The following is a 12,386-nucleotide window of genomic DNA, read 5'->3' as shown; positions in this document are numbered from 1 at the left end:
AATCTTTCAATGATGGCCAGAATTTATGCATGATTAACAAAACAAACAAACAAAAAACAAAACAAACAAAAAAAAAAGGTGCTTTCTATGACACCACAATATTGCAGTGCCAATACTCACAGGGTACTCTGTTACAACCCCTTTGTAAACTTCATAGAATTCTTCTGCATTGGCCCGCTCCATATTAAACTGTGGAAACAAAATATATATGATGTCACAGAGAAGGGAAAGTGCTTTAATAAATAAAAACTTTTCATATCTGTGCTTGGAGTCACTCAATCATTACAAACAGCCTTTTCTTTACAACTTTGTACATACAAAATATCCAGGAAAATCTGCTGGCTTATTTGTTAAGAACAACTAGAATGTGCCAAATCACAGTTTGAGAGCAACAGGACACAGGATTGCTGATATGTAGTCATTTTATCCCTGTTAAACACACAACATACTCTGCATGTGGTCAGTGTGACAAAACCGTGATTGATTTATTTTATCCTTGGGCCAACAATGTGCATCACATTCGACGTGGCAAAATGAATGGACATATTGTGTCACTCCCCTACCAGAGTCAGGATAGTCACAGTCAGAATTATGAAAGGTCACGGTTTGCAGTGCCGATGTCGAGTTCGATTATGAGGTCAGGTTGGATCAGAGAAAAGCCAATGCGGTATGCCCTTTACTTGCAAGAGTAAAACAGATTTATGTAGACATGTGGGAATACGAGTAAAAGGATGGGAAAGGTTAATTTTTACTAAACTACCCCATTACCTAAAGGGTGTGACACATATTCCACCGTGCAAAGGTACAAGGAAAGACAAGTATATGAATTATTTGTAAACTTTTACCATCTGAAGGGCTGAGATTTCAAATCCAGCTGCAGATATGGAGTTCAGGATCTTTCCAGTCAGGCCTGTTAACACATCAACGCACTTAATGACTGCAACCTACACAAGGAGTGTGACAAGCCTACACTTCCCTTACAAACATATTGACCTGGATGACATAGACAAGAATGTTGGACTGTTGCTGCTGTAATCAACATTTTAATAACTCAGTTTACTCAAAGCATGACTCCACTCTCAGACAGACACTGGAGTAGTCCACACAGCTTACTAGATTAATCACTAGTTCAGTGGTGAAATGGCAGCATCTGGGCTGTAAAAACATAAAAAAAAAAAGACAGTTATTAATTTGTGTAAGGACTGATATTTGGGTATTAAGTGAGTTTATTTCCTATGAAAGTAAAAATGCCCAGACTTATCATCTAGCATATGTATGTAGCATTTCATTTTCTGTGTGTCAGTGTCCTAAAATAATTTGCATTTATTGTTCACCTGCGTAAATGTCCTGATAACACTTTATTTGAAACCTGATGAGGTTTCGGCCAGGAAAACAGTCATAATGCCTGGGTAACAGCTGCGTGGCACAGTCATGAATGGTATGTCAATTTTTTGATCAGCTGACACATGGTGGGCATATAACCTTTTGTGCCAGTGATGACAAAGTAAGCTTGTGCGATCGTAACCTAATTAGAAATAAATGCCTGGCACTGCTACTGTATGTGCTTCTGGTAGCTAAAGGGAAGGAGGAGGAGTTTCCACTGAAACTGATGCTTGGATAAATCACGGTTGAGGAGACAGGTTCAGTACAAGGCATTTGATAGCGACTAAGTGCTAGTAAAAAGGCCAATGAAACCACTGTGGTATAATGTTAAACTGTAAAACAGGAATAACTGAATGATCTTGGAGCAGCTTCAACTACACTGAACATTGAAAGGATTTTTGAGAAGTAATACTGCTGAAAATGTCTGTCACGCATTACTGTGGCATTTTTGCTGTGGTTTTGTGAGCTGAAAAGCCTGTGGTTAAACAATGGGAACAAAAGAACTGGAATACTTCTCACTGCAAGTAAGGAAATATAACTGCATTCGTGTCATGTTTTGTGACATGGCACAACCACAGTGGAGAAAAAAAACTGTCCTTGAAAAAAGCCTACAAAAAATTTGTGGACATTTACATACATTGTAGAGTTTGTTTTGTGCTCCACTTTTATTTTATTTTCCGCTGCACGGATCACTGACTTGTAGAGAGCCAAATGCACCATAATAGTAAAAATACCATATGTGAGATACGCCCTTTAAAGACACAATCTGCAACTTGTGTGTCATCTGAGCTATTACAAAATGGCTGAGTCAACAGGTCCATATTCCTCCTTGCACGCTCAAAGTAGCTCAACATATTTGCCCATGCAAACTATGTTGACTCAGCACGGGTCTATACGGAATTGGGGCATTAATTAAGATACAAGTGTGTATGTGTATAAATCAGGTATAAATTCATATATTTATGGCCCATCAACTATCACTTGACTGTGCAGAGTGACTGTCATTAGAAAGATGATTAATTTACATGGCAAGCTACAGCAAAGATAGAGCTTTGACACATATAGATGCTATTCCATTTTGGTGTGTAGAGATACTGAGGGATTTCAGTTCAATATCTGAATTATAATGATGATGGAACACTTCTTCTGACCAATGTCCAGAGAAAAGCATAAGAAGCACTTGGAAACATGAGTATTAAAAACATTGTCACAACACTGTGACACAAATGAAAAAGACAACACATGAACACTGTGTAAAAAGTTACATAAGGCTTGAATTAGTATTCATTAATACACTGTGTAACTGGCATGAAGCCACAATGCTCTTATTCAGACACTAAATGTCATATTATGTTGAAAGATTCTCAGGCAGTAATGTCACCTTTGGACAGAATACAGTGAGATTGCCTTTCACACACTAGTGCTAATGGATGACAGGAGATATTGTCCCTGTACATGGAGCCAAAGTTAGAGTGCTGCAGACAGACCAAACTGACAGAGGGCACCTGTCTCACAGTCTCTGTCTGGCATCCTGATAAATTGCAGCCAGCAGATCTTTCAGGATATCAAACTGTCTACATTTTTCATTATTCTTTCATGCTGCGTTGAGTACATCATGGCTTACACACATAGATAATCACCAGAACTGGGGCTCTAGAAGTCTATCACTTTCTGTCTTAACTGGTTAAGTACTTGGGTACAAGTTATGTGTGTTAGGTCTAAGTTACTCCCTCTGACTGTACGTCCTCTGTGCCCTCCCCAAGCAGCGCCAACAGCCTGCCTCGGATAGGCACATTCACCACAGCTCCCAAAAGCAGCTGGTACTGTTGCTAGGCGATCCTATTCTGGGTGCCTGGCAACAGATGCTTCTCTATTCCAGTCATGACTGAGAGCAATTTCAGTCACGATTTCAATCACCTTTGTGATTGTCCATACATTCTACACAGTGTCTCTGAATTGACCCTCAAGGCAAATCAAAGCAAGCTTTTGCTGCAACTGACCTTTGAATAATTGACAAATGCAGTTTGTGTGCAACTGACCGAGCCCTTCACACTGGGCTGCCATTCTTGGTTTAAACTAATGGTGCCACTTCAACCCAAATGTAAAGATTGTGTGGACAGGTTCAAATAGACAGTACAGTAAAATTTATTCTTCTGGTCTTCTAAGAATTCTGAATGTGTTTCAGAATGTATTTAATTATTTATTTAATCACGGCGCTTATTTATTTTGCATCGTTTAATCGATATATTTATTATGTCTAATCTTCATTAACTCCTTCACTGAACATAGTCCTGCAGTAAAAATGCTTCACTAGAACTTACTCTGACTTCAAAAGGAGTGATACTAGAGCAATGATGGCAGTGCTAAAGGAAATCTGATAAGAGCAGCATATTTACTTACATCGTAAATCAGCACTAAAGTGACGAAAGGCTGCGGCTACTTGCTTTGAACTAGTTGCAACCAGATTAGTAGGTAATGAGCTTTGGTCATGAAGGTGACTCATATAACAACGAAGAGCTCTATTGTATTTGCTTAATGCTGGAATTTTCAATTTTGTAGTTTCACTTGTGACTTTAAGTTCTCTATTATCTTCTATTCATTTTTATGATACCTGGTGTCTCATTTTATTGTTTTATTGTTGTACTGCTGTTGTGGCTTATTGCTCTCTGTGAAGCCCTTTGTAACTTCATCAAGAAAGGTGCAATATAAATAGAGTCTTATTATTAGTAGTAAGATTACTGTTTTTATTAATAGTAGTAGTAGCAATAGCAGTAGTAATACAGTATAGTATCCGAGAATTCCATATCTTGAGAAAAGGGCCGGTGTCTTATCAGAGTAAATTCCACACCAGTGTTAAAGGCAAAAAAGTAAACGTTGACTTATGTTTAGCAAGTGATCATGGATAATATCTTGAAGATTTGAATGTATCATCATGGCTCATCAGGGCAAAAATCAGACCAAGCCCTGCCTTGGTCTAAATGAACAAAACCATCCCCTCTCCGCAATCTTTTAAAACTTACATCCACTCCATCCACAAGCCATTGTGCATCAAATAAACACCCTTTGTAAATTTACAGTGCTCTTAAAAACAGTACCATCACTGGGCACTACAAGGATTAATGATGGTGATTAATAAGTTTTAAAACATAAATATATTACACATATACAGTAATGTTTATGCAAATACTCTGTTTTGATTGAAGATGTTACTGTTGTTGAAGGTGTGTTCAACTGTTGCTCAATTATGTGTTGCAGGCTAAACACAGCATCCCAGTACTAAAGATAGTTTTACTCATGAATTCTCTAATACAGTGGGGATCACATAACCTTGAAGCAACTGGACAATATTAAAAGATCCCTAAAGTTATATTTAGCATTAATAGAAACAATATCACTTAGTCTTTTTAATTACTTCCTTCCTGCTGCTACTGCCAATGTACATGGCATACCGGGCTCCATATTTCCTAATCGAAATGTCATCTCTGCTACTACGGCTCTCAAGTTTCTATTGGTTGTTTGCTGAGAACATGAGAAAGCTGCATTACGCGACACAGATGTGTGTTCTTGAAAAAGAAAAAGAGAGAGAGAGAAAGACAAAGAGAGAGCACAAATAGAGACATACTGTGGAGGGCAAAAAGTAAACAGAGCATAAATCAGACACTATCCAGAGCCACAGTGAAGAGAAGAAGCAGAGATCCAATAACAAATACAAGATCAGATTAATATATACAGTATATATAAGTGCACCATCTACTGTTCATCTCATCAAATGGCTCAGTCAGCGTATCCAGTCTGATGAACTGAGTTTGAGCTTGTGTCTCCTGGAACAACTGGACCAAACTTCTCATCAGTCACCAGCTGGCTGAGTATTTACTTCAGCTCCATTTCACAGGTCAGAGCTCTAATGGCGTGCCCCATGAACAGGGATCAGGCCAGGGATTTGGAAAAATCCAAAGGCAAGGTTGGTAACCATGAAGTGGCTTTGTGTTCAGCAAATGGAAGGGGCGCAAGAGTTACTCAAGAGCAACAGTGTAGTGGATGTCCATTTACAACAACTATCTGGTCATGTGATATGTATACATGTAATGGTGAGGCTTTGGCTCATATTAAATAAACCATAATTTTAGCTTGGTAATGAATGGCCATAAGAATACTTTGATGTATTGTGTGTGTGTGGATATGTATATATTGTATTATTTATTCTATTTTCTTCTTACCTTCTGATATGGCATGAGGTTTGATAATGCAACATGTGCAGTCTGTAAAGATGGCTGTGTTTGATGGCCCATGGCCCATTGTGGATGGGAAGAAAAATTCAAGCTCCTAAAAAAAACACATTTAGATAATGTAATTAATAGCCATTACTGGTAATACTGGATATGGGGTGGAAAAGCAGATAAGAAAATGAGTAAAGCTATGAGCCTAGCATAACATCCTCACTCTTGCTGCTGCAGCAACTGAGTCAGACCCATGTGCCACATTTTTGATGCCATCTGTTCCAAACTGGGCACGGACGCTCTCCTGTGCCTCCCTCCGTGCCACAGCAGAGTCTGTAGGTCCCAGAAGCCTCCTCCATATAGAGATGGCCTCGTCACCCATCAGCTCCATGGCAACCACAGGGCCCGAGGACATAAACTGCACCAGGTTACTGTAAAATTGATTAACTCCTGAGTAACATTTTAATTCTTATCTGTCAGCACCACTTAAACTATTGCATAACTGTTCAAATGTCACCACAATGTCATTAGGATCTCTGTAACAGGTTATGCTAATGAATACCAGAAATCTCTCTCTGCTCACACCAACCTAAAACTGGCAAATCATTTACAGAGGCACTCACTTGAAGAAAGGCTTTGACTGATGTTCCATGTAAAAGTCTGCTGCTTGGCTCCTGTAAGGAAACCATAAACATGGGGTTAATGAGTGGCCAAGTTATCTACGGTATTCAACATTAACCTTGTGGAAGAACCCAACTACTGTGAAAAAGATTTACAGATGTCAGTGAGTTTCCTGTCATTTCTGCCAACAGTCATTTAGTTGAATCCATCGGGACAACTATTGTGCAAACAAATGTGAAATTGTTTTTTTCAGGTTCATCAAATTTACTAGCACTTTTTTTTTTTTTTTTTTTTTTTTTTTAACATTTTTTTATGCCTAATTTTTATTGGTTTCATTGGAGCTTTCATTGGTTAAAATGACAAACAATTATGTTGAGGTTTGCTTGCTGCGGCTGCATGATCTGGAGGAGTAGTCTGTTGCCGGCAACATTCTGCAGGTGTCTACTGCTCTGGAAAATATTTTATTGCATGGTGATGACACTGTAATAACTGCAGGACATAATGTTATCTAGGTGTATTGCTTAATACACTGCATGCATACGCTTACAAAATACAAACAGAACTAAAAACTTTTCCAGGGCTTACAATGTCTGTCACAATCATGGATGACACTTTTCATGCAAGCAGTGCATCTCTGAAAGTTTTGGTAATCAGAATGGGAGCCAGCAGTCTCTGCAACATATTTCTAGCAGCACATGTGGAACACAGAGGTTGTTTCAGTTTTTACTAATGGAAAATGATGTCGGTAATGAGCCAATGGAAGAGTTATGCTGGTGCTGTCCTTTAATGTTTTCCTTCACTCCCAAGCTGGGCAGCAAATGATCCAGCATTCTGTTACTTTGTTCTTATGACGAAAGCCTCTGTCATTTTAAGTTAATGAACAACAACAATGGAGAAATCCCAGAGTCTTTAACAAATGTTCCTATCCTATGCACTGACCTTCAACATGCATCCATTCATTTCAGCACTACATATTTTCACATTTCCAATATAGCCTTTGCTTCCAGGAAAAATAATTGCCTGATCTAAGTGGCTGATGTATATATCACCACAAAGCATTTGAAATCAGTGCCCTGATATTTGACAGAGTTTCTGCACCATTTTGATGGGCTTATCTAATCAATTGTACAGTGTGTGGGTCTGTTTGCTGTAACAGAATTTGGTTTGATAATATGATTACACAATAACTACATTATGAATATTCTGGATAGCTGTTTTAACAAAGGCCTACTGTAAATTGGCTTAAGCTGTAAATGTTATGAAAGATGGCATGACAATATTTCTGAAATGTTCAATGTATCTGTCTAACAATTAAACATTAAATAAATAAACAGATATATGTAGGTACTAGCTAATAATGGCAATAGCAGTGATGCATTACAAATGATCATTACATAATGCTTCAGCACTGCCATTAGTCCGTTTGGCTGACTGGAGTGCAGGTAGTTAGTAAAATGCCAATCCCTTCTGCCCCTTGGCATGCCATATGTTCCTGACGTGTGTGAGAAAGCTGCGCCACCCATCTAAAAACATGAGGGAGCAAACACACACTGTCTGATACACTACTATAGTATGATCTATAATAACAGAAAAAAAAACTGTTGGCTTGCCAGGACACTCTCACCAGTGACGCTTTGATCTTACCATGTAAGCTTTATCATTTTGGCTTTGGTCACGATCAGGTTGGCAGTGTTTATCAGTTCAAAGATATCTCCAATCTTGGTAACTCCATCTGGCTTTATCATTGCGAGAGTTCTGGACAAAAAGGAGGTAGAAAAGGGGCATGAGAAGAAGACACAGGAAGATAAACAAAATAAATGAGGTTGTGAAGGCACTCGGGCACTCAGTAGCTTACAGAAGTGCTTGGCATTCATTACAGAAGCCTTGTAGAGGCAACAGTAGGCAATCATTAAGATCAGACACCACAAGTATAAACACAGATAACACATTGCCACCTCACATTGGTACACAGCATGATGATCAATATGCAGGTTACTGAGTTTTTGCTTTTCTCTTTCAAATACACAAGTTTTGTTATTAGATACAGTATGTAATTCAAAGTTGCATTGCCCTTTGCTGCGTAAGAGAAATCAGTTTCACACTATTACTCTCTTGTCAGACATGATCAGCACCCTTTATGAAGGGAAATAGCTTGATTTTTTTCCCCAGGCAATAACTGGCACTGTGTGGGTTGAAAAGTGGTATTGAAGTCAAAACATAAAACAGGAAAATATATCTTGCATCTGTGTAATAGTGAACGCTGCTACAGGAGCCTGCATTGGTGCTTTGACAAAATATAACCATTAAAAAGGACTTGGATTGTGGCAAGAAAGCCATGTAACAGGATGTAGGCTAGATAATGTGACAAAGAAGTGCAGAAAAGGAAATGGGCCAAAATGTGAACATCAGCATTTCCCTTTACCATCCTGAGCACTGCAGGCATGCTAGGAGTGCATTTTTACTGTAAGCAATCCTGCACTAACATGATTATTACAGTTATCTAAAAATACTGTTAGAAAGAAGATTATATGTAACATTGTTGGGAGGTTAAGTTACAGGGTGCTGTAAGTCTGGTTGGCAAGTAACAAGAGAGGATTATGTGGGTTTATCACACGGCCTACACGATCATACCTTTCTTTTTTGCTGCCAAGTTTGTTTGCTGTATACTGGTCTCCATATTCAATCAGACTAAGGTGCCGGGAGAACACATTCACTCTGTTCCCAACAAACAAATCCTCCTGACGAAGGTCATTGTATTTGGTCCTTCTCAAAAAGATTCGCTGGTTTTTAACATCAAACTGAAAAAAACAAAAACAAAAAAACAAGATCATTTGTAGGTGATTGAAATTAGCTTGTTGTGAACCTGTGATATATGACCACATGTGCTACACACAGTAAATTAAAAATGCACTTACAATAATGCAATTTCTCTATGGAATCTATGGACACACAGACCAAGTTGCCCCTGGAAGTCTACTTTTCAGGGTGAAAAGTTTGATAAATTCTCACTGCGCTTATGCTTATGTTTTGTGGTAACAAGCTCATTGTATTTTCTTGTTAAGTTATGCTCATTATAATTGCAAGATTTGGTTTCATTGTGCAGTAGGCCTTTAAAAGAATACCAACAATTTTAGAGCAACACATAAAAACATATTTCAAGAATATAATCTTCAGTAGGAAACACCTACCATTTCCACTGAGCCATCCTTAGGGTAGTAGAACAGTTGGTAGCGCCGCAGGAGAGCTGCAGTGGGGTCGTACCACTCAGCAAGGAAGGCATAGCGATCCTCCTGAGAGCAATGTTGAAAAAGTCAAGGCACAGATCAAACTAAGAAAATAAAATCACAGAATAAGCCATACTGAGCTATAGAAAAGAAGTAGTGTCATAGTTTGTGTCTATGTTGCTATGACAAGCAACATTCATGTCTGTTTGCATAGCCGTTAATCAAAACTCACATCATTAAACAATAAATGCAAACAACAGCCTCCAATTTGCCTGCAATTAAAAGAGGGGGAAAAACTGATAACGAGGAGCCTTAATTATTAAACTTAAATAAAACAATAGTCTCAGCATTTCTGTCAGTGGTCCTGTCTGTAGACTTAAGAGTCAAAGTTGGGTTTAGTGTTTTTATGGGCAAACATGTTTGTTTCACAGTAGAGAAAGAGCAGGGCAGAAGACCTTTGTCATAGACCCACACATGCACCAGCACCAGATGGCTCATTATTTGTTGCAGGGAAAACACCAGTCCTTGAGGAGTCACACTGGCACCACTTTTCCTCATCAGGCTTGTCTGTATTCCTACAAGTCTGCTGTTGACAGTTTCTGATGGTTTCTCATGAGCATAATAGCTCAACTGTATTTACAAAGGAAGTGACATTCACTGAGTATTTCTTCATCAATTCAGTCTGACTTAGAATTAGCACATATCAACAAGTGAAGTCAGCAGTGGAAAAATCAGAAGAACCAGGGCTCCCAAGTCAAGGAACAGTAATGAACATAACCTAGGCCTATAGCCTTTTAAATTCTACTGTTTGCCAGTGATCACTCTCCAAGAATCATTTGTCGGATCACAATGATCTTGCTGCAGTTATGTAATAGGAAAAAAAAAAGAAGTCAGTTTTGCCTAAAATTTGTAGGCACACAGCACAGCCCTCTCTGTTTCCTCTGGGTGCTTTTGTTTCCTGTAAGGCTAATTACTGTTTTTAAAATGTATTTCATTCATCATCTAGTCTGTGTCAAATCTTAGCATTTGTCAAGCTGTAACCAGCAAATGTTTGATATTATTACCTGATAAATGATTAAAATGATTATCAAAACTGTCATAAAAGTATAAATTTATAGGCAGCAGACTATCTTTCTTCCCCATATTCCAAAGACATGCAAGTCAGATGAACTGGGAAGTTCTAATTGCCCACAAGCATGAATGTGTTTCTCTATGTAAAGGACAGGGTGTTTCCCTTCCTGTCCTCTGCTTAATGCAAGCTGGGACAGGCTCCAGCCTCTGTGACCCTGAATCAGTAGATACAGACAACAAATGAATGATCCCTCTGTTCTGTGCTAAAGATGAAAATCTAAAGGGTTTTATCCCATGAGTTTGGCTCTGGGTAAAACAATAAAATGAATCTACAATACAAAACTCAGAAAGTACTGTGAAATTTTTGCATGGCATAATTTTATCAAAAACCTTGTCTGCAGATGTTATGGCCCATTTCACACAGCGCACAGTGAAAAAAAAAAACACATTCCTGATGCATTTTTTGGGATACTGTATTGATTCCCCTCCAGGGAAATCAGCCACATCCACACAAAGGTCACAGCACAGGGTCAGCTACAGATGAGCACCAGTGGTGGGCTGTGTCCCAACTGCATAGGACATAATCACTCCAAGCTCTGAGTATGTAGTGTGTTTACCCTGTGAAAGTATGCAAATGCAGTATACTCCAGAACATCACCATACATACTCAACTGCCCTGGCATTTTGAATGTATAGTTACTGCACATTTTGAGTGTGCAGTCAGTTTGCAGGGAACCAGAAGCAGACAGCCTGACGTAGGTCAAGTGACACCAAAGTCAGCTGATGTGTTGCCTCATTTCCTGTTAGTAAAACACAGTGCAGTAGGCTATGTTGAATTTCTGTCACACTAACCGCCAAAACAGTATACTGTGGAAATGAGTATACTGTAGGTACTGCATATTAAGTTCCTAACGGATAAATAAAGTTGAGCTGAACTGAATTATTAGAATGCAATTTGATTTGGGGACAGCACTCTCTTGGATGCTTTAATAGAGCATTTATTTCTGGTCACGAGCCCATAACACATAGTCTCCAATATCAAGACTTCAGCCACGTAACTGTAAACCTGTAATACACCACACTCTTTTAGGAAGTATCACATTTATAATCTGCTGTCATTATTATCATTTCAATGATAGCTGGGGGATTAACACATTTAAAATAAAAACGCCTACATTCTGGAGGTCTTTTTCAGGTCCGCGTAACGCACATAAGTTCGTTTTCCATATAAAAATAACAAATAGTAAATTATTGTACTGTATTATTGTATTTTTCGTCTGTTGGCTAGGCTTACACCCACCCTGCAGTAAACTAAGAATGTACTAATACCTGTTTGGCTGTTCATTTTTTATTTTTTTATCACTGGAGCACACATGCAAGTTGTTAACCACAGCTTGTGTGTATGGATGCCGCTAACTTACGACCAAGCTTCAGCTTTAGCCTTAAGCTAGCGGCTAATTAATAAAGCGCCAAAAGCTGTTGAGCTAACCACAAATTGTTTCATTCAGCTAAGTCAAGATGACAATATTGATACCTTACCAAGTGTTAAGCTGATAAGAGTGGTGGGTGATGATAAGAGCCAGCATTAGTGTTAGAATGAACTCGCAGTAACGACACTTCAATGTTATGTGGGTTTAGCTAACCTTATGCTAGGAAACAGCATCAGCGTGTTTCAGTGCAGCTGTGCAAAAACAATTCACAGTTTTCCTGTAACGTTAGGCATTAAAGGTGATGTTGTAGACACGGTCTTTGCTTACCATTTACAGAAAAAGCGACGAACTGTGGCTAAATAGCTCGATGGTCACTATTTTGCAGCTGTACGGCTAACGCTAGCTACTCGGGCGTTATTCTGTTTCCATAGCAACTGGAG

General features: G+C 38.8%; 1 protein-coding gene across 1 annotated transcript in view; it reads right to left on the bottom strand.

Annotated features, from left to right (window-relative positions):
* nme7 (NME/NM23 family member 7) overlaps positions 1-12,386 on the bottom strand; it is a 24,914-nt gene extending 12,528 nt beyond the window's left edge. The window contains exons 1-9 of the mRNA XM_030050465.1: positions 12,274-12,386; positions 9,410-9,511; positions 8,853-9,019; positions 7,866-7,976; positions 6,224-6,274; positions 5,824-6,031; positions 5,601-5,706; positions 846-910; positions 121-189 (exon numbers count right to left, since the gene is read on the bottom strand). Of these exons, the coding sequence (XP_029906325.1) occupies positions 121-189; positions 846-910; positions 5,601-5,706; positions 5,824-6,031; positions 6,224-6,274; positions 7,866-7,976; positions 8,853-9,019; positions 9,410-9,511; positions 12,274-12,276 (882 nt within the window). The 5' untranslated portion in view covers positions 12,277-12,386. The remainder of the gene's footprint in view (positions 1-120; positions 190-845; positions 911-5,600; positions 5,707-5,823; positions 6,032-6,223; positions 6,275-7,865; positions 7,977-8,852; positions 9,020-9,409; positions 9,512-12,273) is intronic.

The sequence above is a fragment of the Myripristis murdjan genome, chromosome 4 (genome assembly GCF_902150065.1).
Source record: "Myripristis murdjan chromosome 4, fMyrMur1.1, whole genome shotgun sequence".
Lineage (NCBI taxonomy): Eukaryota > Metazoa > Chordata > Actinopteri > Holocentriformes > Holocentridae > Myripristis > Myripristis murdjan.
Note: the sequence above shows the minus strand (reverse complement) of the source record. Positions and strands in the feature narration are given on the sequence as shown.